This window comes from Lepus europaeus, chromosome 22 (genome assembly GCF_033115175.1).
Source record: "Lepus europaeus isolate LE1 chromosome 22, mLepTim1.pri, whole genome shotgun sequence".
NCBI classification, from domain to species: Eukaryota; Metazoa; Chordata; class Mammalia; order Lagomorpha; family Leporidae; genus Lepus; species Lepus europaeus.
Window position 1 is genome coordinate 652,402 of NC_084848.1, and position 26,104 is coordinate 678,505.

The following is a 26,104-nucleotide window of genomic DNA, read 5'->3' on the forward strand; positions in this document are numbered from 1 at the left end:
AAATAGCAAAACGCCCGATGCGGGGAAGTGGCACAGCCAACCACCGCCGCACCTGTCCCAGGGAGGGTGGTTCACTCACCAAGACGGTGAGTGACGGTGCTCAGGCTCGCCCCAGTACCTGCGGTTATCCTGAACCCTCAGAATCAGAGGGAGCCCAGTGTTTAAGTTGTGATGCTTTTCTGCGAGTCCCACCGTGGAAATCAGGCCTCAGCGTCCAGGCACACCGTCAAATACCGGGAAAGACGGGGAGCAGCCAGGTCGTCGCTCGGCTCGGGGCTCACAGGGCCGCAGGCCCCACACTGCACCCAGTGCTGCTCGCTGCTTTCTGCTTTCCCTTAGATTGCCCTCATTTTTAATTAATTTATTTCTATGTATTTGAAAGGCATATATATATATATATATAGAGAGAGAGAGAGAGAGAGAGAGAGACATACAGACAGACATCTTCCATCTGCTGGTTCACTCCCCAAATGCCTGCAACAGCCTGGGCCAGGACCCCTGAACCTCGGAGCCAGGAACTCCGTCCAGGTCTCCCTCTTGGGCGGCAGTGACCATCTGCTGCTTCCCAGGTGTATCAGCAGGGGTGGATTGGAAGCTGAGTAGTTGTGACTCAACCAGGATGTAGGCGTCCTGGGCAGCAGCTTAACCTGCGGAGCCACATGCCTGCCCCATTAACTCTGAAAGGCAGAAATACAGAGAGGCAGGGAGAGAGAGAGAGAGAGAGAGAGAGAGAGAGAGAGAGAGAGAGAGAGAGGTGTTCTATCCACTGGTTCACTCCCCAGATGGCCACAACAGCCAGAGCTGGGCAGATCTGGAGCCAGGAGCCAGGAGTTTCTTCCACGTCTCCCATGCAGGTGCAGGGGCCCAAGCACTTGGGCCATCTTCTACTGCTCTCCCAGGCCACCACAGCAGAGAGCTGGATCAGAAGTGGAGCAGCTGGGACTCGAACAGGTGCCCATATGGGATGCCAGCACTGCAGGCAGCAGCTTTACCTGCTACGCCACAGCACCGGCCCCATTCACCATCTTAACAGCAGTGGCGGTGGCCCAGGTCTACATACACTTAGCAAATGACCCTTGGGTCAAAGAAGAACTCAAAGGCCAGCGCCGCGGCTCACTAGGCTAATACTCCACCTTGTGGCACCGGCACACCAGGTTCTAGTCCCAGTCAGGACGCCGGATTCTGTCCCGGTTGCCCCTCTTCCAGGCCAGCTCTCTTCTGTGGCCCGGGAGTGCAGTGGAGGATGGCCCAAGTGCTTGGGCCCTGCACCCCATGGGAGACCAGGAGAAGCACCTGGCTCCTGCCATCAGATCAGCACGGTGTGCCGGCTGCAGTGCGCCAGCCACGGCGGCCATTGGAGGGTGAACCAACGGCAAAAAAAGGAAGACCTTTCTCTCTGTCTCTCTCTCTCACTGTCCACTCTGCCTGTCAAAAAAAAAAGAACTCAAAAAGGAAACTTTTCAATTTCAAGTTTTTCTTTTTATTGCTAAACCAAATGCTTGCTTCCCAAAGGGAAACTTATCGAATTATACACTTATGTACGTGCAGTGTTGATACATCAGAAATACAAACCTCAAAGCAAAAGCAGGCCAGTGCCACAGCTTACTTGGCTAATCCTCCGCCTGCGGCACCGGCACCTAGGTTCTAGTCCCAGTCGGGGCGCCAGATTCTGTCCCGGTTGCCCCTCTTCCAGGCCAGCTCTCTGTTGTGGCCCGGGAGTGCAATGGAGGATGGCCCAGGTCCTTGGGCCCTGTACCCCATGGGAGACCAGGAGAAGCACCTGGCTCCTGGCTTCAGATCAGTGCAGCACACCGGCCATGGTGGCCATTTGGGGGGTGAACCAACGGAAAAGGAAGACCTTTTTCTCTGTCTCTCTCTCTCTCTGTCTAAAGTCTGCCTATCAAAAAAAAAAAAAAAAAAGAAAGAAAGAAAGAAAAAAAAAAAAGAAAAAAAAAATCCACGGGTTACCAGATATTGGGATTATTACGATGGACCTTAAAAATACAATTGATGTTCACGAGAAAAACATGAGAAGGTGTAGGATTTCATCAGATAATCAGAATGTAGGGGAAATCCCAGAAATTGAGTGCTAAGTAGATAAGGCTGAAAGCAAGTCACACGGGGCTGCACTGGGGCTGCGCAGCTGAGGCCACCCACCGCCTGTGATGCCGGCATCCCAGTTCGAGTGCAGGTTCAAGTCCCAGCTTCCCTGGTTCTGATCCAGCTCCCTGCTAAATGCGCCTGGGAAGCAGCAGGTGACGGCCCCAGCCACCCATGTGGGAGACCCAGGTGGAGCTCCTGGCTCCTGCTCTGGTCCTGCTGTGGCTGTTACAGCCATTTGGGAGTGAAGCAGTGGGTGAAAGATCTCTCTCTCTCTCTCTCTCTCTCTCTCTCAAATTCTTAGAAAAAGAGAGAGAGAGAGAGAGAGAAGCAGATTTCAAATAGCACGAGAGGCCTGGGACCTACAAAGGGGGAGGAGCCAATATATAGGCTGCAGGGGGAGTGCAGGCCACAGAGGGCGCCTGGCAGTGCAATGTGGGGGTCCCTGGGGTCCCGGCAGGGAGGAGCGGGGCCAAGAACCTGCAAGGAGCCGTGGCTCGAGCTGCTGTGTGGATCTGATTCTGATCAGCACCAGGCAAACACAGTACCAGGAGGTGGGAAGCATCCAGGGAAACAGCTGGCCGGCTCCCAGGTGCAGGACACGGCCGTGGGCTGGACTTGCGCGGAGAAAGTCTGGAAACCAGGAGGCGGTGGGATGAGGTCCCGAAGGTGTGAGCTGCAAGTGCCAGCCAGGCTGGCCGCCGGCTCTCCCTGTCGCCCTGGCACACCTGTGGCTGCGCCTGCCTCGCCCCAGAGCTCACAGGCCAGCTGGGAAGACATCAGGTCACCTCACACAGGGAGGAAAGTCCCATGGGGCTGGCTGAGCTGCATGGCCGAGGCAGGGCCCAGCCGAGGTGGGCACCGCTCTACCCAGGGTGGGGAACTGAGGTTCTCGTGACGGGGGCTGCAGTGACAGAGACCCCATCCCACACTCTGCAGCAGTGCCTCGCTGCCTGCACCTGGGTGACAGGTGGGGGGCAGGGAGACAGGGAAAGATACACTCGGAGAGACAGCATAGAGACAAAGTGATGGGCAGGCAGCAACACGGACACAGAGCAGGACCTGCCCAGCTCGCTGCTGCCTGACCGCTCTCCCCTGTCCACCCTCAGGGCTGTCCCAGACCCTAGAGCTCCCCCCCTCACCAACAACCCTGGGTTGCTGCTGCGCTTTGCAAGTTTTAGCTTTCTTTTCGTTCATTCGAGAGGCAGAGACACGAAGTTGTTCATCCGCTGCACTCCCCAAGTGCCCTAGCCGGGAGCGGGACACTGTGCAGGCCTCCCACGAGCAGGGAGCAGGCTCCGAAGCCGCAGTCCAGACTCAGCCGCCAGGCTGAACGCCTTTCCCGAGGCTTGGAGCTGTGCACGTCCACGTTTCGTCCCAGGATCGTCCCCACGGACGGCGCGGGTGCGGGGGGGGGGGGGACCTTGCTGGGCACCTGCGGTGGGGACGTCCGGGGCGTGCGGGGTACAGACGGGGCCGACTCGGTGGCCACCAGAGGCTGCTGGCAGCTGTCCCAAAGTGAGGGGTCTGGGGGCTCGGCCCTCGGCCGGGGCTTTCGGGCTCCCGTGCCCAGCTGGGCTCCCGAGTCCGCGCACCTAGGGTTGAGGACGGCGCGGTCCCCAGAGCCCGCCCACCGCCGGCCCCGCCCACCGCCGGCCCCGCCCACCGCCCCCAGCACTAGCGCCCGAGGCCCCGCCCACCGCCCAGACCACGCCCCCCGCCTCCCGACGCCGGCGCCCGCGCCTAGCTGGGCTTCCGAGTCCGCGCACCTAGGGTCGAGGACGGCGCGGGCCCCAGGCTCCCCAGGCCCCGCCCACCGCCGGCCCCGCCCACCGCCCCGGCCTGTCGCAGGCCGCGCTCCGCGCCGAGGCCCCGCCCGCCGCCCAGGCCACGCCCCGCCCCGAGGCCTGCCGGTGTACGGTGCGGAGGCTCGGCGGCTGTGGCGGGCCGGAGGGTCCCCGACGCGCACCCCTGCGTCCCCGCGGGAGCCGGGAGCCCGTCTGCGTCGCAGTCTCACGCAGCCGTTGGGGCGGCGCGGCCCGGGCGGGCGCGGCGAATCTGCCGCCGCGGACAGGCAGGCGCGGGCGGCGGCCTCGCGAGAGTGCGGCGCCGGGCGGCGGCTGCGCGGGGCCTGGCGGCGGGCTCGCGGCGGAGGCGCGGAGGCGCTGAGGCGCGGACGCCGGCGGCGGCCGGTCGCGGGCCCCGGGCCTGGCAGCCGGCACCATGACGGGCCGCGTGTGCCGCGGCTGCGGCGGCACGGACATCGAGCTGGACGCGGCGCGCGGCGACGCCGTGTGCACCGCGTGCGGCTCGGTGCTGGAGGACAACATCATCGTGTCCGAGGTGCAGTTCGTGGAGAACAGCGGCGGCGGCTCCTCGGCCGTGGGCCAGTTCGTGTCGCTGGACGGTGGGTCGGCGCGGGGCGCGGCGGGGCGCGGAGCGGCCGGGAGGGGGGCCCGGCGCGCTGAAGCCGCTGCCTTTGCGTGGGGTTCCAATGGCTTTTTTTTTTTTCTTTCCCCCGGGATCAAAATAAACTTGTCGGAGAGCGGTTCCGGCAGAGGGAGCGCTGCCCAGGCACCCGCACGGCCCGGGCTGCGGTCCTTTGTCCACACCGCCTGCCCCTCCCGCGTGGCCGCCGCTTGTCCTCACTCGGCGCGAGCCTTCTGCTGCGGGGCTGGAGCGTGCGCGCCGTGGGCGGGGTTCCCGCGAGCTGTTGCGTGCGTGCCCCGTGGCTTCAGCTCGATGCCTGCGCCTGGATGTTCTTCACTGAGTGCCAGTGTTCAGAAGTGGCTCGGATCCCGCGCGCTGCTCCGTGTGGCCTCACAGTGTAGACAGCGGCGCGGGCTGTCGCCGCCTGCGGTGGGCGGCTGCGGGGGCTTCTGTGCGCACTGGCAGGATCGTGTGTGCTGTAGCCTGGCTTTCTCCCTTGTCCTGTTAGCCCACGAAGTACAGCGTGTAGTAAACAGATCTCCCGGTTTGTTCCACGGTGCGCGAAGTTTCGCTGTCCCGAAGCCACTTAATCAGATCGTGTAGTCTTTGGATTTGTAGCTACAGGAACCAGCAAGTCACACTTTTTTAAAGATTTATTTACTTGAAAGGCAGAGTTAGAGAGAGACAGAGAGAGAGAGACAGAGAGAGAGACACAGAGAGAGAGACACAGAGAGAGAGATCTTCTATCTGCTGGTTCACTCCCCAAGTGGCCGCTATGGCCGCCGCTGCGCTGATCCGAAGCCAGGAGCCAGGTGCTTCTTCCTGGTCTCCCATGCGGGTGCAGGGCCCAAGCACCTGGGCCTCCTCCACTGCCCTCCCGGGCCACAGCAGAGAGCTGGCCTGGAAGAGGAGCAGCTGGGTTTTGAACTGGCACCCATATGGGATTCCGGCGCTGCCGGCGGTAGCTTCACCTGCTACGCCACAGCGCTGGCCCCAGCAAATGAGATCTTCTTACACAGCGCATCTCCCTGCGTGAGCTTCATCTTCGGGAGACTCGCGGTGTCGAGTGAGGTCCGCGTGGGAAGCAGCAAGGACCGCACCCCTCATTCTGTGACCCTGCAGCGGGACTGGGTCCCCCCCCCCCCCCCCGTTGCGCAGTTGGAGTCGCTGACGCTTCGTGCAGGGTTTTGTTCATGTTCCTGCGGGATGTTGGCCTGTAGCTTTCTTGTAATGTCTTTCCCTTTGCTGTCAGGGCAATAACGTGCCCCAGAAGCGACTTGGGAACATTCTCGTGTTTTCCTGGGGAGACTGTAGAATCGGCGCCGTGGCACACGAGGTTAATCCTCCGCCTGCGGCGCCGGCATCCCATATGGGCGCTGGGTTCTGTCCCGGTTGCCCCTCTTCCAGGCCAGCTTTCTGCTGTGGCCCGGGAGGGCAGTGGAGACGGCCCACCTGGGCCCTGCACCCCATGGGAGACCAGGAGAAGCACCTGGCTCCTGGCTTTGGATCAGCGCAGCGTCGGCTGTAGTGGCCATTAGGGGAGTGAACCAGCGGAAGGAAGACCTTTCTCTCTGTCTCTCTCTCTCTCTGTCTATAACTCTGCCTGTCAAATAAATAAATAAATAAAAATGTTGGGTAGAATTCAGCTGTGTAGCCGCCTGGGCCTAGCGGGTGGGTTTTCGCTGTGCATTTGGCCCCTTGTATCTCAGAGGATGGGTTTGGTGTGCCTGGTAGGACCTGCTCGCCTGTGCCGTCTGTGCCATGTGTGCCATCTGTGCCACCTGTGCCATCTGTGCCATCTGTGCCATCTGCTGGAGTCTTTGCTGCCTGTGCCGTCTGCTGGCGTCTTTGCTGCCTGTGCCGTCTGTTGGCGTCTGTGCCGTCTGCTGGAGTCTTTGCCGCCTGTGCCGTCTGCTGGCGTCTTTGCCGCCTGTGCCGTCTGTTGGCGTCTGTGCCGTCTGCTGGCGTCTTTGCCGCCTGTGCCGTCTGTTGGCGTCTGTGCCGTCTGCTGGCGTCTTTGCCGCCTGTGCCGCCGTTGGCGTCTGTGCCGTCTGCTGGCGTCTTTGCCGCCTGTGCCGTCTGTTGGCGTCTGTGCCGTCTGCTGGCGTCTTTGCCGCCTGTGCCGCCTGCTGGTGTCATGTCCTCTTCCCTTCAGATGCGCTGTGTCTTTTGTCTTCCCCTTCGGTTGGAAATTTACCAATTTCGTCGATCTTTCCAAAGAGCGGGCTTCGGAGCTCCTTGAGCTTTCTCCGCGCTCCTCCCTCCCCGTGCTTTCGGTGACTGTCCAAGGGCTGCGCGGCAGAGGCCTCGGGCTCGCTGCCTGACTCCCCGGAGGCTTGTTGGAATGGCAGCACCGCATCGTCATGTAGCGGGCACTTGGGGCTTTGTGGGAAGGCACCGTGCTAGGTGCGCCCCACTGTCACCCTGGGGTGGAAGGAGCAGGTGTGGGGCCAGCGGCCACTCAGGAGCCCTGGGAAGTCTCACCGGTGTGGCTAGCTGTCATGTGGCACCAACACACCTCCCCAGGGAGAGGGTGCCCCAGCAACCGCCTGCGGTGCCGTGGGAAGCCTGTGGGGTGTGGATTCTTAGCTCTGGGGAGCCTGGCCGAGCACGGGGATCAGCTGCTGTGGGCAGCCCCCTGCCAGGTGGGGCTCAGCTTGTCCATCCTGCTTCATCGTGGAGGCTGACCTTTCTCTTCAGGGGTCGTCTTCTAGGTCGCACTGTCCTTCCAGGGCGTCCTTGGTGGCCTGCTCTGGAGTGTATAACGAGGGTTGTGGCAGGAGGGTCCTGCCCTGGGGTGGAGGCCTGGGCCCTGCAGGCCTCTTCAGTCTGATCGGGCCCAGCCCTCTGGGTGTCTGGGTTTTGTTGCCTGCCAGGCTCCTGTGTGCAAGGATTGAGGGCCCGGCAGGGCTTCCGGCATTGCACACCTCAGGGAGCTGTGCCGTGTGTCCTCGAGTCTTCGCTCTGCTGGCCTGTGGTGGCCCACGGGCTCCCGTCCCCTCCCAGGAACCTGGAACCGTGTTGGACAGCCCGTGGCTCCCGCCCCGTGGCCCTCTGTCGGAACGTTAGTGCTGCGCACTGAGCCCTCTGTGTGTGTGTGTGTGTGGGGGGGTGCTGGAGCTCCTGAGACCCCAGGACCAGAGCTGCTCCTGCTTCCTCTGCCCTGGAGGAGGGCGTGGGCGTGCAGCCCCTCCCTCCGCCAGCCGTGTGTGGTGGGGGTCTGCTCCTGAGACTGCCCCCGCCTCTGTTTCTGTCTGTGCCCCCCAGAGCCCTGACGTGTCCTGGAGGAAGTGCCCGCTCTTAGGAGATGTTGGCTGAATCCCACCCCGGAGGTGGAGGCCCCAGCAGGCGAGGACTGCTGGTGACTTGTCGCCTGCCGTGCGCCCTGTGCCACGCTCCCCGGTCCCCGTGGCCATGCTGTTGTCCCTGCAGGGCCACTCCGTGTCTAGCTGTGTGTATCATGTCTCCTGTGGCTTGCCCTTGGCGTGCTGTGCTTCTGCACAAACCCCACCAGCGGGCAGCTCCCAGGAGTCCCTGGGGGAGGACTGGCTGACGGCTCTGCCTCCTGCACTGCCCTGCGGGGTCTCCCCGGGAAACAGCTGCATGGCAGCAACAGCACCCTCACCATTAGGTTCCGTTACCGCAGTTATTAGAAGTTGTTACTTCGCTGGAGGCCGGTGCCCCGGGCAGGCTTCTCCCGGCCTGCCGCAGCCCTGCCTCTGCCCTGCTGTGGTGTGAGCCGTGCTGGTGGTGTCCCTGCTGCGGAGCAGCCTGCGCAGGCCCGGGTGCCAGCCTCCGTGCTTTCTGCTTCTGGACGCACCCTTAGGTAGGCCGAGATTATCGGGGCCTCTCCCCTCCTGTCCACAAGGGGGCGGCCTCCACCAGCTCGGTTCTCCCTGGCTGATGGGACGCGGCAAGGTGTTGAGAGGCACAGGTGGCACCTGGGCTCCCCCTCCACTTCAGGGAGCCCAGCCCCTTCAGCAAGCTGGGATTAGCTGGGTATGTGCCTTTTTAAAATTTAATGTTTGTATTGTGGTTTTTAAAAAAGATTATTTATTTGACAGGCGGAGTTAGAGGGGGAGGGAAGGGGAAGGGTGGTCTTCCGTCGCTGGTTCAATCCCCAGATGACCACAGGTCAGTGACAGGAGCCAGGGTCTCGATCCAGGTCGCCCGTGTGGGTGCCGGGGCCCAAGCACTTGGACCATGTTTGCTGCCTTCCCAGGCCATTAGCAGGGAACCGAATCGAAAGTAGAGCAGCTGGCGCTTGAAACACCACTCATGGGGCTGGCACCGTGGTGCACTTGGCTAATCCTCCGCCTGTGGTGCCGGCATCCCATATGGGCGCTGGTTCTAGTCCCGGTTGCTCCTCTTCCAGTCCAGCTCTCTGCTGTGGCCCGGGAAGACAGTGGAGGATGGCCCAGGTGCTTGGGCCCCTGCACCCCTGTGGGAGATCAAAAGAAGCTCCTGGCTCCTGGCTTAGGATCAGCACAGCTCTGGCTGTTGCGGCCACTTGGGGAGTGAACCAACGGAAGGAAGACCTTTTTATCTCTCTTTCTCTCACTGTCTGTCAAATAAATAAATAAAATATATTTTTTTAAAAATAAAGAAATAGGGCCGGCGCCGCGGCTCACTAGGCTAATACTCCGCCTTGCGGCGCCGGCACACCGGGTTCTAGTCCCGGTTGGGGCGCCGGATTCTATCCCGGTTGCCCCTCTTCCAGGCCAGCTCTCTGCTATGGCCCGGGAGGGCAGTGGAGGAGGCCCAAGTGCTTGGGCCCTGCACCCGCATGGGAAACCAGGAGAAGCACCTGGCTCCTGGCTTTGGATCAACGAGATGCGCTGGCTGCAGCGGCCATTGGAGGGCAAACCAACGGCAAAAAGGAAGACCTTTCTGTCTCTCTTACTATCCACTCTGCCTGTCAAAAAAAAAAAAAGAAAGAAATAGCACTTATGGGATGCTGGCATCACAGGTGGTAGCCTAACCCTAACCCACTGTGCCTTGATGTTGGTGCCTTTTTTTTTTTTTTTTTTGACAGAGTTAGACAGTGAGAGAGAGACAGAGAGAAAGGTCTTCCTTCTATTGGTTCACCCCCCAAATGGCTGCCATGGCTGGAGCTGCGCCTATCTGAAGCCAGGAGCCAGGAGCTTCCTCCTGGTCTCCCATGCGAGTGCAGGGGCCCAAGCACTTGGGCCATCTTCCACTGCCCTCCCAGGCCACAACAGAGAGCTGGACTGGAAGAGGAGCAACCGGGACTAGAACCCGGTACCCCTGTGGGATGCCGGCGCCACAGGCAGAGGATTAACCAAGTGAGCCACGGTGGTGCCGGTTTTTGTGCCTGTGGCAGAGAGACAGAGTTCCATCTGCTCGTTCACTTGCTACTGTCTGTAAGAGCCAGTGGGGCCAGGTGGAATCTGGGAGCTGACCTCCCGTGCAGGGGCCGGGGCCCAGCTTCCTGAGACGTTGCTGCTGCCTCCCAGGGTCTGCACTAGCAGGAGGCTGGAATTGGGAGTAGCTCCAGGTCGGAAACCCAGCGACTCCCAAAGGAGTCCCTGGTGTCTTCACATGGCTTCCCTGCCCCGAGGGTGTGCCGTCTGCCGTCTGCACCGTGGCCCCTGCTCAGGAGTCCTAAGGTCCCTGCTAGCCCGAGTGCTGGCCACCACCCTTGTCTTCCGCGGCCTGCCGCGACTGTGGATCCCCGTTGTGCCTGCACTCACGTTCCATCCTCACCACGGCTCTTGCACAGCCCCACTTGGCTGGGTGTGTGTGTGCCCGAGCCTCCGGTTCTCGTGTCTGCGCTTTGTCACAGCGTGTTGGCCATGGTGCCAGCTGCCAAGGACAGGGCCTGTGGGTCGGAGGCACATCCTGGCTCCACTCGAGTGGCCCATAGCGTCCGGGCTCCTCGCCCCAGCACGCGCTTGTTTGCAGAGTGGGCTCGTAGTCTGGTGAAGGACCATCTGCCACGTGATGCCCACAGAGCACAAGCACCCAGGGCCCACCGGGCAGGGGTGCTGGTACTGGGCTCGCTCTGTTGTGAGAGTCTCAGAGCAGAGTGCCCAGCAGGCCTGAGTGTGACCAGGCTGTGCGCTGGGTGCCTCCTGCAGGCCAGCTGACAATGGTGGCACAGGATCTGGACAGGACATGGTCCCCACCCTCTTGGAACCTGCTGTCCAACAGGGACAATGTGGTCAGTGGACAGATGCAGGGTCTGGTGGGCTGGTCAGAGAGCATGGCAGGCGCCGTGGGGAGGGAGGACAGCCGAGGCAGTGCCTTACTGCGATTTTAGGCAGAACTGGTGCCTTTGGTCACTGTGTGTCACCGTGTGTGGTAACTCTGGACTTGTGGCGCGTCAGGAAGACAGGCGTAGTCCACCCTCGGGCCAGGGTGAGGAGGGAGTGCGCTGCCCGTGCCGTGCCCCATGGGAGTGCCGGCCTGCTTTGTTCTCCGCTGTGTTCCTGGGTGGAAGGGCTGTATCAGGTCTTCTCTACGTGTTCGCTAACCAGGCTCTCTTGTGTTTCCAGGTGCTGGCAAAACCCCAACCCTGGGCGGTGGCTTCCATGTGAATCTGGGGAAGGAGTCGCGCGCGCAGACCCTGCAGAACGGTACTCCCCCCGGCAGAGGTTCAGGGCTGGGGCTGCCACGCTGGGAGACAGCCGAGGACGCAGCAGGCCACAGCTGCTCTAATTTTTTTTTTTTTTTTTTTTGACAGGCAGAGTGGACAGTGAGAGAGAGAGAGAGACAGAGAGAAAGGTCTTCCTTTTGCCGTTGGTTCACCCTCCAATGGCCGCCGCGGTAGGCGCGCTGCGGCCGGCACACCGCGCTGATCCGATGGCAGGAGCCAGGTGCTTCTCCTGGTCTCCCATGGGGTGCAGGGCCCAAGGACTTGGGCCATCCTCCACTGCACTCCCTGGCCACAGCAGAGAGCTGGCCTGGAAGAGGGGCAACCGGGACAGGATCGGTGCCCCGACCGGGACTAGAACCCGGTGTGCCGGCGCCGCAAGGCGGAGGATTAGCCTATTGAGCCGCGGCGCCGGCCGCTGCTCTAATTTTTAAAAAAGATTTATTTATTTATTTGAAAGGCAGGGTTAGAGGGGGAGAGGGAGGGGGTGTCTTCCACCTGCTGGCTCACTCCCCAAATGGCAGTAATGGCCAGAGCTGAGCCGATCTGACGCCAGGAACCAGGAGCTTCCTTCGGGTCTCCCACGTGGGTGCAGGGGCCCAAGGACTTGGGCCATTTTCCACTGCTTTCCCAGGCCACAGCAGAGAGCTGGATTGGAAGTGGAGCAGCCGGGTCTTGAACTGGCATCCATATGGGATGCCGGCACTGCAGGCCGTGGCTTTACCTGCTACGCCACAGCGCTGGCTCTGGAAAGTTCTTTGTATACTTTCGATAGGAATCTTCTATCCGATACGTGATTAACAGGAAGCCAAGCTAACATCTGCTCCCAGTGGGTTTTCATTTTCTCGATGACGTCCTTGGAAGCGTGAGCGTTAATTCCGGTGACGTCCGGTTTCTCTGTCCTTTCATGGCCTTTACTTTCGGTGTCGTGACTAAGAAACATTGCCTGATTCATCCAAATGCCAAAGGTTTATGCTCATGTTTTCTTCTGAGTTTTGCGGTTTGAGCTCTTAAATGTAGTGTTAACTTTATTAACTTCTGCATGTGGTTTCAGGTAAGCCCAGCCTCTTTCTTTGGCGGGTGCCCAGGTTCCCGGGACAGTAGATGGAAAGACGCTGTTCCCAGTCGACCCCTCTGCCCACCCTTGTGGAGACCAGGGGTTTACTCCTGGCCCTAGGCTGCCCCCGACCTGTGTGTCTGTCCCTGTGTTTCGGTTGCTGTGGCTTTGCACTGAGGTTTGAATCAGGAAGTGTTGAGTCCTCTAATTTAGTTCTGTTTTGATGAATTTCTATATGAATTTTAGGATTAGATTGTCAGTTTCTGCGGAGAAGTCAGCCGGCTTTGATGGGGATTGTTAACCTTAGAGCGTTTTGGGGGACTGTCTGACCGTCCTGATGCTGCTGCTGTGGCATCTGGCCCCGATGCGCAGTCTTTCCATTGACCTTGGGTTCCTCCAGTAGCGTTCAGACCGTAAGGTCTATACTTTGTGTTACATTTATTCCCAACTGGTGTTTGTGTGTTGACTTTGTATTCAGCAACCTTTCTGAGATCTTTTTTAAATTTATTTATTTATTTTTATTTTTGACAGGCAGAGTGGACAGTGAGAGAGAGAGAGAGACAGAGAGAAAGGTCTTCCTTTACCGTTGGTTCACCCTCCAATGGCCACTGCTGCCAGCGCACTGCGCTGATCCGAAGCCAGGAGCCAGGTGCTTCTCCTGGTCTCCCATGGGGTGCAGAGCCCAAACACTTGGGCCATCCTCCACTGCACTGCCGGGCCACAGCAGAGAGCTGGCCTGGAAGAGGGGCAACCGGGATAGAATCCGCTGCCCCGACCGGGACTAGAACCCGGAGTGCCGGCGCCGCTAGGCGGAGGATTAGCCTGTTGAGCCACGGCACCGGCTCTGAGATCATTTTTGAGTCCTAACAGTTCCGTAGTGGATTCCCTGTCATCTGTGACAGGTGCTGCTTCTGTTCGGTTGCGCTCTGGCTGCAGCTGGTGGTTTGTAGCCCTGCTGGAGCCGGCAGTGCTGTGTGGGGCAGCATTGGGAGCGCAGGCTTCCCTGCCTCAGCCCTGACGTCAGGTCTGCTTTTGCACCATTGTCGTAGCTGTGGCCTAGCCAGGAAAGGATGCTCTGTGCTGGAAATAGTTTTTTGGTAAGATTTACTTATTTATTTGAAAGGCAGAGGGAGAGAGAGATCTTCCATCCCCTGATTCACTCTCTAAGTGGTTGCAATGCTAGGTCTGGTTCTCTTTCACTCGGTGCCCTGTGTGTGGTGACCACGTCTGTCTCTCACACTCGGTGCCCTATGTCTGCTGTCCACGTCTGTCTCTCACACTCGGTGCTCTGTGTGTGCTGTCCACGTCTGTGCCCTCACACTCGGTGCCCTGTGTGTGGTGACCACGTCTGTCTCTCATGCCTGGTGCCCTGTGTGTGGTGACCACGTCTGTCTCTCACACTCGGTGCCCTATGTCTGCTGTCCACGTCTGTCTCTCACACTCGGTGCTCTGTGTGTGCTGTCCACGTCTGTGCCCTCACACTCGGTGCCCTGTGTGTGGTGACCACGTCTGTCTCTCACGCTCGGTGCCCTGTGTGTGGTGACCACGTCTGTCTCTCACACTCGGTGCTCTGTGTGTGCTGTCCACGTCTGTGCCCTCACACTCGGTGCCCTGTGTGTGGTGACCACGTCTGTCTCTCACGCTCGGTGCCCTGTGTGTGGTGACCACGTCTGTCTCTCACACTCGGTGCCCTGTGTCTGCTGTCCACGTCTGTCTCTCACACTCGGTGCCCTGTGTCTGCTGTCCACGTCTGTCTCTCACACTCGGTGCCCTGTGTGTGGTGACCACGTCTGTGCCCTCACACTCGGTGCCCTGTGTGTGGTGACCACATCTGTGCCCTCACACTCGGTGCCCTGTGTGTGGTGACCACGTCTGTCTCTCACGCTCGGTGCCCTGTGTGTGGTGACCACGTCTGTCTCTCACTCTCGGTGCCCTGTGTGTGCTGTCCACGTCTGTCTCTCACACTCGGTGCCCTGTGTGTGGTGACCACGTCTGTGCCCTCACACTCGGTGCCCTGTGTGTGGTGACCACATCTGTGCCCTCACACTCGGTGCCCTGTGTGTGGTGACCACGTCTGTCTCTCACGCTCGGTGCCCTGTGTGTGGTGACCACGTCTGTCTCTCACACTCGGTGCCCTGTGTGTGGTGACCACGTCTGTCTCTCACACTCGGTGCCCTGTGTGTGGTGTGCACGTCTGTCTCTCACACTCGGTGCCCTGTGTGTGCTGTCCACGTCTGTCTCTCACACTCGGTGCCCTGTGTGTGGTGACCACATCTGTGCCCTCACACTCGGTGCCCTTTGTGTGGTGACCACGTCTGTCTCTCACGCTCGGTGCCCTGTGTGTGGTGACCACGTCTGTCTCTCACACTCGGTGCCCTGTGTGTGCTGTCCACGTCTGTCTCTCACACTCGGTGCCCTGTGTGTGCTGTCCACGTCTGTGCCCTCACACTCGGTGCCCTGTGTGTGGTGACCACGTCTGTCTCTCACACTCGGTGCCCTGTGTGTGCTGTCCACATCTGTGCCCTCACACTCGGTGCCCTGTGTGTGGTGACCACATCTGTGCCCTCACACTCGGTGCCCTGTGTGTGGTGACCACGTCTGTCTCTCACACTTGGTGCTCTGTGTGTGCTGTCCACGTCTGTGCCCTCACACTCGGTGCCCTGTGTGTGGTGACCACGTCTGTCTCTCACGCTCGGTGCCCTGTGTGTGGTGACCACGTCTGTCTCTCACGCTCGGTGCCCTGTGTGTGGTGACCACGTCTGTGCCCTCACACTCGGTGCCCTGTGTGTGGTGACCACGTCTGTCTCTCACGCTCGGTGCCCTGTGTGTGGTGACCACGTCTGTCTCTCACACTCGGTGCCCTGTGTGTGGTGACCACGTCTGTCTCTCACACTCGGTGCCCTGTGTGTGGTGTGCACGTCTGTCTCTCACACTCAGTGCCCTTTGTGTGGTGACCATGTCTGTCTCTCACACTCGGTGCCCTGTGTGTGCTGTCCACGTCTGTCTCTCACACTCGGTGCCCTGTGTGTGGTGACCACGTCTGTGCCCTCACACTCGGTGCCCTGTGTGTGGTGACCACGTCTGTGCCCTCACACTCGGTGCCCTGTGTGTGGTGACCACGTCTGTCTCTCACACTCGGTGCCCTGTGTGTGCTGTCCACGTCTGTCTCTCACACTCGGTGCCCTGTGTGTGCTGTCCACGTCTGTGCCCTCACACTCGGTGCCCTGTGTGTGGTGACCACGTCTGTCTCTCACACTCGGTGCCCTGTGTGTGCTGTCCACATCTGTGCCCTCACACTCGGTGCCCTGTGTGTGGTGACCACGTCTGTGCCCTCACACTCGGTGCCCTGTGTGTGGTGACCACGTCTGTCTCTCACTCTCGGTGCCCTGTGTGTGCTGTCCACGTCTGTGCCCTCACACTCGGTGCCCTGTGTGTGCTGTCCACGTCTGTCTCTCACACTCGGTGCCCTGTGTGTGGTGACCACGTCTGTCTCTCACACTCGGTGCCCTGTGTGTGGTGACCACGTCTGTCTCTCACACTCGGTGCCCTGTGTGTGGTGACCACGTCTGTGCCCTCACACTCGGTGCCCTGTGTGTGGTGACCACATCTGTGCCCTCACACTCGGTGCCCTGTGTGTGGTGACCATGTCTGTCTCTCACACTCGTTGCCCTGTGTGTGCTGTCCACGTCTGTGCCCTCACACTCGGTGCCTTGTGTGTGGTGACCACATATGTGCCCTCACACTCGGTGCCCTGTGTGTGGTGACCACGTCTGTCTCTCACGCTCGGTGCCCTGTGTGTGGTGACCACATCTGTCTCTCACGCTCGGTGCCCTGTGTGTGGTGACCACGTCTGTCTCTCACGCTCGGTGCCCTGTGTGTGCTGTCCACGTCTGTCTCTCACACTCGGTGCCCTGTGTGTGGTGACCACGTCTGTTTTCACACTCGGTGTCCTGTGTGTGGTGACCACATCTGTGCCCTCACACTCGGTGCCCTGTGTGTGCTGTCCACGTCTGTCTCTCACACTCGGTGCCCTGTGTGTGATGACCACGTCTGTCTCTCACACTCGGTGCCCTGTGTGTGGTGACCACGTCTGTGTTTTCACACTCGGTGCCCTGTGTGTGCTGTCCACGTCTGTGCCCTCACACTCGGTGCTCTGTGTGTGGTGACCACGTCTGTCTCTCACGCTTGGTGCCCTGTGTGTGGTGACCACGTCTGTCTCTCACGCTCGGTGCCCTGTGTGTGGTGACCACGTCTGTGCCCTCACACTCGGTGCCCTGTGTGTGGTGACCACATCTGTGCCCTCACACTCGGTGCCCTTTGTGTGGTGACCACGTCTGTCTCTCACGCTCGGTGCCCTGTGTGTGGTGACCACGTCTGTCTCTCACACTCGGTGCCCTGTGTGTGGTGACCACATCTGTGCCCTCACACTCGGTGCCCTGTGTGTGGTGACCACGTCTGTCTCTCACACTCGGTGCCCTGTGTGTGGTGACCACATCTGTGCCCTCACACTCGGTGCCCTTTGTGTGGTGACCACGTCTGTCTCTCACACTCGGTGCCCTGTGTGTGGTGACCACGTCTGTCTCTCACACTCGGTGCCCTGTGTGTGGTGACCACGTCTGTCTCTCACACTCGGTGCCCTGTGTGTGGTGACCACGTCTGTGCCCTCACACTCGGTGCCCTGTGTGTGCTGTCCACGTCTGTCTCTCACACTCGGTGCCCTGTGTGTGGTGACCACGTCTGTCTCTCACGCTCGGTGCCCTGTGTGTGGTGACCACGTCTGTGTTTTCACACTCGGTGCCCTGTGTGTGCTGTCCACGTCTGTGCCCTCACACTCGGTGCCCTGTGTGTGGTGACCACATCTGTGCCCTCACACTCGGTGCCCTGTGTGTGGTGACCACGTCTGTGCCCTCACACTCGGTGCCCTGTGTGTGGTGACCACATCTGTGCCCTCACGCTCGGTGCCCTGTGTGTGGTGACCACGTCTGTCTCTCACGCTCGGTGCCCTGTGTGTGGTGACCACGTCTGTGCCCTCACACTCGGTGCCCTGTGTGTGCTGTCCACGTCTGTCTCTCACACTCGGTGCCCTGTGTGTGCTGTCCACGTCTGTCTCTCACACTCGGTGCCCTGTGTGTGGTGACCACGTCTGTTTTCACACTCGGTGTCCTGTGTGTGGTGACCACATCTGTGCCCTCACACTCGGTGCCCTGTGTGTGCTGTCCACGTCTGTCTCTCACACTCGGTGCCCTGTGTGTGATGACCACGTCTGTCTCTCACACTCGGTGCCCTGTGTGTGGTGACCACGTCTGTGTTTTCACACTCGGTGCCCTGTGTGTGCTGTCCACGTCTGTGCCCTCACACTCGGTGCTCTGTGTGTGGTGACCACGTCTGTCTCTCACGCTTGGTGCCCTGTGTGTGGTGACCACGTCTGTCTCTCACGCTCGGTGCCCTGTGTGTGGTGACCACGTCTGTGCCCTCACACTCGGTGCCCTGTGTGTGGTGACCACATCTGTGCCCTCACACTCGGTGCCCTTTGTGTGGTGACCACGTCTGTCTCTCACGCTCGGTGCCCTGTGTGTGGTGACCACGTCTGTCTCTCACACTCGGTGCCCTGTGTGTGGTGACCACATCTGTGCCCTCACACTCGGTGCCCTTTGTGTGGTGACCACGTCTGTCTCTCACACTCGGTGCCCTGTGTGTGGTGACCACATCTGTGCCCTCACACTCGGTGCCCTTTGTGTGGTGACCACGTCTGTGCCCTCACACTCGGTGCCCTGTGTGTGGTGACCACATCTGTGCCCTCACACTCGGTGCCCTTTGTGTGGTGACCACGTCTGTGCCCTCACACTCGGTGCCCTGTGTGTGGTGACCACGTCTGTCTCTCACACTCGGTGCCCTGTGTGTGGTGACCACGTCTGTCTCTCACACTCGGTGCCCTGTGTGTGGTGACCACGTCTGTGCCCTCACACTCGGTGCCCTGTGTGTGCTGTCCACGTCTGTCTCTCACACTCGGTGCCCTGTGTGTGGTGACCACGTCTGTCTCTCACGCTCGGTGCCCTGTGTGTGGTGACCACGTCTGTGTTTTCACACTCGGTGCCCTGTGTGTGCTGTCCACGTCTGTGCCCTCACACTCGGTGCCCTGTGTGTGGTGACCACATCTGTGCCCTCACGCTCGGTGCCCTGTGTGTGGTGACCACGTCTGTCTCTCACGCTCGGTGCCCTGTGTGTGGGTCCCTGTGTCTTCCTGTAGATCAGTAGCCATCACCTGTCCTACTGAAGGAGATGCTGATCGCTTCCATTTGTTGTAGCCTCCTTCCTGTCTTCCTTCCTTCCTTCCTTTCCTAAGATTTATTCATTTATTTGAGTGGCAGAGTTACATGGAGGCAGAGGCAGAGAGAGGTCTTCCATCTGCTGGTTCACTCCCTAAATGGCCACAACAGCCAGACCTGTGCCGATCAAAGGCAGGAGCCAGGAGCTTCTTCTGCCTTTGGCCAGGGGTCACCCTTAGCAAAGTTCGGGCATGAGTTGGGTGCTGGCCCTCACTGAAGAAATCAGGGAGGTTGGTACTTGACTTTGTGAGTGAAGTGGAGGTCCCTGTGCGTGTGGGCCTGGGGCGGGAGGGTGTCTTCCCAGGCAGCTGGCCTGTGTCCCCATCTGGACCCCCAGCTGCATCCCCTGGGTGCTCCATGGGCCTTGCGTGCTAGTGTCAGTAGCCGGCTCTCCCCAGCTCTCCCCGCTCGAGCTTTGTGTGCACACCGGCTGTTTTGGGGGAACGTTTCCTGCCTCTGGGAAGTACTTCTGCTGCTTTCCTTTTTGTCTCCTTAAGGATTTGTTTACTGGGGCTGGTCTTGTGGCATAGTGGGTTAAGCCACCACCTGCGATGCCAGCATCCCATATGGGTGCCAGTTTGTGTCCTGGCTGCTCCTCTTCCAATCCAGCTCTCTGCTATGGCCTGGGAAAGCAGTGGAAGATGGCCCAAGTCCTTGGGCCCCTGCACCCATGTGGGAGACCAGGAGGAAGCTCCTGGTTCCTGGCTTCAGATTGGCTTGGCTCCAGCCGCTGCAGCCATTTGAGGAGTGAACCAGTGGATGGAAGACTTTTCTCTGTGTCTGTCTCTCTCTTTGTAACTCTACCTCTCAAATGAATGAATGCAAATTTAAAACAATCTTTTAGAAAAGATAAGTTCAGCAGTGATGTGCATTCGTGTTCTGTCCCGGCGTCTGCACTCTGAGATGTTCTGATTAATTTACAGATCTCCCTCTCTTTCTTGAAAAGTGCTGTGTGCTTATTGGAGAGGCAGACACGGAGCTCTTGTCCGCTGATTCGTTCCCCAGATACCCGCGACAGCCAGGGCTGTGCCCAAGCCCAAAGCAGGCACTCACCCCGAGCTCCCGTGTGGCTGGCAGGAGCCCATGACGTGAGCAGGAAACTGGAGCCCGGAGCCAGTGCTGAGCACCCGACTCCGGTGTCCCTGTGTGGGATGGGCTGTCCTGACTGGTGTCTCAGTTGTTAGGCTAAATGCCAATTCTGCATTCTGGTTACACTTCAAATCGTAAGGTAGCCGTGTCCGTTCTGAGCGGCAGCCTTGCACCAAGTCGCTCCGTGTCGTGCCCTAGGGCGGCGCCACATCCACCACCTGGGGAGCCAGCTGCAGCTGAACCAGCACTGCCTGGACACCGCCTTCAACTTCTTCAAGATGGCCGTGAGCAAGCACCTGACCCGAGGTCGCAAGATGGCACACGTGATCGCCGCCTGCCTCTACCTGGTCTGCCGGACGGAAGGCACACCACGTATCCTTGGATTTGGGGAGCCCCTGGGAGGACCCCGTCGTGTTCTGGGTGGACTGGTGTTTGTGTTTCACTGGAAGATGCCTCATCCGGCTGACTGAGCTGACGCACAACTTCCTGAATCTGAGCTTCCGGAGCATAGGATGAGGGACGGAGAGGCAGGCGCCTTGGGAGGACGGGATGGGCTCTGCTGGCCCTGAGACGGAGAGGCAGGACTTGGGAGGACGGGATGGGCTCTGCTGGCCCTGAGGACGGAGAGGCAGGACTTGGGAGAACGGGATGGGCTCTGCTGGCCCTGAGGACAGAGAGGCAGGACTTGGGAGGACGGGATGGGCTCTGCTGGCCCCGAGGTCCTGCTCTAGGTTTTCTCCTGCTGCTGCTTCTTGAGAGCACCCTGACTTGGTGCTGCATCTCAGCAAGGCTGGGCGTCCCTGCCAGCTTTGGGTGGGGTGAGGACACGGACACCCTATGCTCTGCTGGCCCCCTTCCCTCCCACTCAGCTTTGCCTTCTCTGCAGGTGACTGACAGGTCTGATCCACCGCCCTCTGCAGACGAGCGCACACAGCAGCTGTTTTTCCCGCTGCTTCGTCTTGGAGAAGCCCCTTCTGGAACTCTCTTCCGTTTGGGAATGTCTGCTTCTCTCCCCTTCCTCTGAGGCTTCCTGGTCCCTGCTGACTTTTGTGAGGCCACTGTCTGCAGGCTCTCTGAGGAAGGGCCTAACGTGGGGTGGACTTTGAAGACGGCCTTCATCTCCCACCTCTGCCCGAGGTGGGGGGCACATGACTCCAGGGTGCAGGCCCTGTGCTTCCGTGTGCTGGTGAGCGGCTCCATCTGTGTAGGGGGCTTCTTCTAGGCCCACAGCCTCCTCTCTGTGCCCTCAGTGCCCAGGACTCAGGGTCATGGGGACCTGGCAGGCCCCTTCCTCCAGCTGCCTCTTTTGAACTCCTCCCGCCTTGCCTTGGTTCCTCCCCTGCGCGCCTCCCTTGTTGCCCTGCCCGTCCCTGTCCACTTGCTCCTCTCCCTGCCTTGAGGTGGGGCGTGCACGCTACCTCTAGTGAGGCCTGTTCACTCTGCGCTCCATTTCTGGTTCCTGAGGCCATGGTCCCACTTTCACGAGTGTGGCGGCTTCTCACCTGCTTGGAAGGGCAGGATGGGTGTGGCTCTTTTCTCCTGTTCTTTGTTTAGTTTGGATTGGCGACAGTCCATGTCGGATCCTTGTGCTCTGTTCTCGGGGAAGCTGGCGAGTTGGCAGGTCCTGAGGTGTGCTGGGTGTCGACCACGCTTCTGGTCCGGCCACCCTCGGTCACCGAGTCTTGCATTAAAGTGCCTTTTAAAATGTGAAATTTGTCATTTCAGCGTAAAAGTGGCTAGGTCTTGTATGTGCTTTCAGGGATGATCCAAACCACTGTGGCCACCTGACACAGGTTAGGGAACAGGCAGCCCTGCTGTCTCCCCTCCCCCCTGCCAGGCCACCTGCTCTGCCTGCTCCTCTGTGGCCTCTGAGCCCTTCTGGATGCCTTGGTCTTTCGGGAGGGGCAGTCTGCTCGACGAGGGCCCCAGGAGACAGGTGCGCAGAGCCGGGGTCGCTCTCTGAGTTGCCTGGGTCAGCGAGCTGCATCGTGGCTGCCTCTTCTCCCTGTGCCGCTCCAGCTCTCGGTGGGAAGGCATCTACTTCTTGCTCCAGGGAGCGGGACCCATTAGGGTGAGCCACTGGATGAGCCGGTGTTACCTGACGGTCCCATTGCTTGGTGTCAGCCCACGGCACGTGTGTACATCTGAGTGTACACAGACGCCCACCCCAGCTGGCTGTGGCAGCACTGACTGCAGCCTGCGGGCGGAAACAGCACCAGGGTCCAGCACCCGGTGAACAGATGAGCAGAGTGTGGGGTGGCCATGCCACGGGATGTTCTCTGCCACAGAAGGCGTGAAGTGGGGTGGACCTCAGCATGCCGAAGGGAGGAAGCCCGGCACAAAGGACCGTGTGCTGTGTGAAGCCTCCAGAGTCGGTGAGTCCACAGGGACGGACAGACTGCGGCTGCAGGGCAGGGATGCAGGAGCACGCTGATCAGCCTGGGTGGCTTCTGGGGCGGGCGTGTCGTAGTCGGGATGCTGTGTCCTACGTTGTCCTGACTCCTGGTTCCAGCTTCCTGCTGATGCACACCCTGGGAGGCGGTGGTGACAGTGGGTCCCTGCCACCCACATGACACATGGATTGAGTTCCTGGCCCAGCCCTGGCCATTGTGGACATTGAGGAGTGAACCAGTGGACAGGTGCTCTCCCTGTCCTCCTGCCTCTCAAATTAAGAAAATGTTAACATTAAATCATTGTAATGTTTGCACTGCTCTGCAAACACTAAAGCCACTGGACTGCACACTTGGAACAGGTGACTTTGGGCAGGCAACGCTTACCTTGTAGAGCTGTGAGACAGGACGACAGGGAGCAGGCTGGGTTCTCGGTGAGGCCAGTGCTGCAGCCCCCTTGGCCCAGCTGGGCTCCCTCTGTCCTCAGAGGATGCCTGGCACCTCGCTCTGGGCTCCAGGTCAGGCAGTTCTGTCTCATTTCCTAGTCCAGCCCCTGGTCTGACTGCATTCTCGAGGGGGTGGGAGCCGGAGAGGGCGCCCCTCCGTGTCTGCTGCGTCAGTCAGTTCCCTGCCAGAGCCCCAGCCTGTCTGTCGCCACCCCGGTGCCTGCTTTCTTCCTCCTTGCTGACCCTGCTCAGCTCTGCGGTCAAGTCCTGGCTCCCCTGTGGCCCTGACCGGCTGCCTCGCTTCCACGGAAGGTCCACGCCCTGAGGGGCACGTGGGGCCTGGTCCTCTCCTTGCCCAGGGCCTCCTGGCTGTGCCGGCCCTGGTGTCCTTTGCCCACCTCACCCTTGGGAACTCTGGGTTTTCCTCCAGGACTGCGCTAGACCCGCCACCCCGCCATTGTCAGTGGGCCTGGGGAGGGCCTGGGTGAGTTCATGTTGCAGGGGTGAGGCAGAGAGCTCCCCCATCCAGCCCATGGGACTGGAACGAGGACCAAACACAGGGAGCCCACATGCAGAAAGAACGAGGGCCTGGTTTACAACACAAGCTCCTTCGGCCGCCTCCTGCCCGCCCCCACGTGTGCGTACTGCTGCTGGGGCGTGCACGGCTCCTGTCCCCACCCCGCCACCAGGCGCCAACATGAGCCTGGTGAGTCGGGCTCAGCCAGGCCTGGCTTGCCCTGGGCCTCCTGATCCTTGCCAGAAGAGAGGCCACGAGGGGCACAGGGCTGGGACAGATCTGGGCGTCTCGGACAGAAGCATTGGGCCGTAACTCTCACTGCCGTCTTTGCCCAGCTGCTGCCCGGTGTTTAGTGTACCTCCGGGGGAGGTGTTGCTTTGCTGCTCGCTGGTTTTTAGGGCATTTATTGGGTTCCAGCCAAACCACCCCAGGCCTGGTGTGAGTGGCCGTCTCGGAATGGTGAGGGTAGCTGAGCCCTGGCGGTGGGTCCCAGCCAGGAAGCCGTGCTGAGGTGTCTGCCCCAGTGAGGAAGCCCAGGGGTCCGCAGGGTTCTGTGCGGTAGTCTGCTGGGAGCGGCGGGTCTGTACAGTGCTTGCCGCCACGCCCGCCCACGCCCACGCCAGAGCCGCCCTGAGCTGTGCCCTGCAGACCGCGCCGCTTGTACACGCTCTGTTCGCTGGGCCTCGTGCCGGTCGGTCCATGGGCTGTGGGTTTTGTTGGGCAGCTTCCCGATCTGGATCTGCATGTCTGGTCAGCCCCAGTGCCCTTCCACTCAGGTCTGTTGTGGGTGGCGGGGTGAGCTCCCCAGCCTGCCTCTCCCTCTGCCCCTCCGCTCAGTGCTGTCTCTCTGAGTAGTCAGAAGTCCCACTGGGAAGTCTCACGAGCAGATCAGCAGTCCCCCATCTTCAGGCCAAAGAAGCTGACGGAAGGTGATGTGGGAAGATGCCTGTGCGAGCTGGCCTGCAGGGGACCTGCCGGGCAGCATGCTCACCTGCCAGGGCCGCTGACACGGCTGTGGCCTGGCAGGCCACAGAGCCCCACCTCCAGAACAGAGTGGTGAGCTAGATGCAGCCCAGGGTCCGCCCAGGGCGCACACAGGCAGGCGGCCGAGGGTTCCGCCTGTGTCCTGGGTTTGTGCCGTCTGGCCAGTGGTGTCTTTCGATGAACTCAAACCCATCATTTTTTTTTTTTTTAACTTTTTTTTTTTTTTTTTTTTTTGACAGATAGAGTTAGACAATGAGAGAGAAAGAGAGAAAGGTCTTCCTTCCATTGGTTCACTCCCCAAATGGCCGCTATGGCCGGAGCTACACCGATCCGAAGCCAGGAGCCAGGTGTTTCCTCCTGGTCTCCCATGCGGGTGCAGGGGCCCAAGCACCTGGGCCATCCTCCACTGCCCCCCAGGGCCACAGCAGAGAGCTGGCCTGGAAGAGGCGCAACCGGGACTAGAACCCAGCGCCACCCCCGAACACAAACCCATCATTTTGTCCACCTTTGCCTTCAGTGTGGCGCCCTGTTTAGGAGACCTGTGCCTCCGCCCTGAGGGCTCTCACTGACGCCTGGCTGTCCACCGGGCTGCCCCTGCAGGGCGTGTAGGGTGCGTGGCTTGTTGTCTCTCGCCTGCCTTGGCTGAGTCTCGCAGCAGCTCTTCCAGGGCGGCGGCTGCCACTCGCGCTCCCCGCTCCGGGACTGCCGTTGCAGGGGGCTGCCCTTCCCTCCTCTCGGTTTGCTTTGTCTCGGCAGCTGTTAAACCCGTGTATTAATGTCCTACTTCGGCCATCGGCCTCTGGCAGGTGCCCTGGTGGACTTCCCCATCTCCTCACAGCCTTGGAAGTCCAGTCGTTGAATCAGCCGTGGCTCTGCTTTTGTGTTCTTGGTTTTCTTCCTGTTCTGGTTCATTTGGTCCTGTTGTTAGCAAGTCTGCTAACAACACCAGAGAGGGTCACCCCCACGCGTGGCTGTCTCGAGGGTGCTGTCAGGAGGCCCAGGCTGTGCCTCTCCGCCCCAGAGTCCTTCAGAGCCGGCTTGGGCTTCGCTGGCCCCGTGTACTCACCTCTGTACCCGGACCTTGAAGGGAGCTGGTATGCATGGTGCTGGGCTCAGTTCTGAGGCCGCTGCCTCTTTTCTCGGCAGTGTAGGCCCTCGCCGTTGTGTAGGTGGTGGACGTCGGCACTGTGCAGGCAGCAGCCGTTGAGAGTCCGTGGGCTGCTGCCTGCCGTGGTTGCTGGGCACAGTGTGTGCTGAGCGGGTGCTGCGAGCTGCTGGGGCCTCTGCCCTGTGTGGGCGTCCCGGGTGCTCCTCTTCCTCTGCCGCGAGCTGTGGGCTGGCCGTGGGCCACTGCGCTGCATGCTGGTGTCTCGGGAGTGGGCAGCAGCACTCGAGGCACCTGTAGGAGGGGCGAGCTGTGGGCATGGACAGAGGCTGGAGCCTGCGTCCTTCTCTGGCACGTCTGTGCTTTGTGCCGCTGATGGACCTCCATGCTGGGGTCCCCTTCCTGGTCTGAGAGCCGCAGGCGTGGTGGTGTGGAGCGTCCTGAGCTTGCTGTTGGGCTGGGCCCCCGAGGGCAGTCTGCTTTCTCTCTTGGCTTCCAGAGCAGCATTCATGGCTGAGGCAGAGAGATTGCGTGTTGAGTTTACTTCTGCCTTACTTCAACCCCTACAGTTTGCCGTGGTGAGCAGGTGTGGCCTTCAGACAGCGTGGCCAGCCTGTTTCCCCATCCCCTTATGAGGGAGTGCCCTCTCCACTGCTGGCCACGCTGTGGGGACCCTGGGCTTTACCCTGCAGCAAGGCAGCATGGGCACATTCACAGGCTGGGCTGGGTGGGGGCTGGGTGAGTTCTGGTTTCTTCCAGCACTCAGAAATGTCCAGAATCTCTTTAAATATTTATTTCCATTTGATTTTAAAGGCATGTCACTTCTCGGCCTTTTGGCTAAGTCAAGTGTATTTTAAAGGCATAGAAATAGAGATCTCTTACCTGCTGCTTTAATCCCCAAACGCTCACTCTAGCTGAGCTGGGCCAGGCGGAAGCCAGGAGCCAGGAATTCAGTCCAGGTCTCCCGTGTGGGTGGCAGAGGCCCAGCCATCGTCTGCTGCCTCCCAGGGTGCACACTAGCAGGAGGCTGGGATTGGAAGTGGA

At 60.3% G+C, this 26,104-nt stretch overlaps 1 protein-coding gene across 3 annotated transcripts in view; it reads left to right on the plus strand.

Moving 5' to 3' along the window:
- The first annotated feature begins 4,292 nt into the window (after positions 1–4,292).
- The window catches only part of BRF1 (BRF1 RNA polymerase III transcription initiation factor subunit), a 63,383-nt gene continuing 41,571 nt past the window's right edge, over positions 4,293–26,104 (plus strand). The window contains exons 1-3 of one of the 3 annotated variants that reach the window (XM_062181790.1): positions 4,293–4,507; positions 11,049–11,129; positions 19,817–19,990. In XM_062181790.1, the coding sequence (XP_062037774.1) occupies positions 4,324–4,507; positions 11,049–11,129; positions 19,817–19,990 (439 nt within the window). In that variant the 5' untranslated portion in view covers positions 4,293–4,323. The other 2 variants (XM_062181792.1, XM_062181791.1) reach the window with 2 other exon arrangements.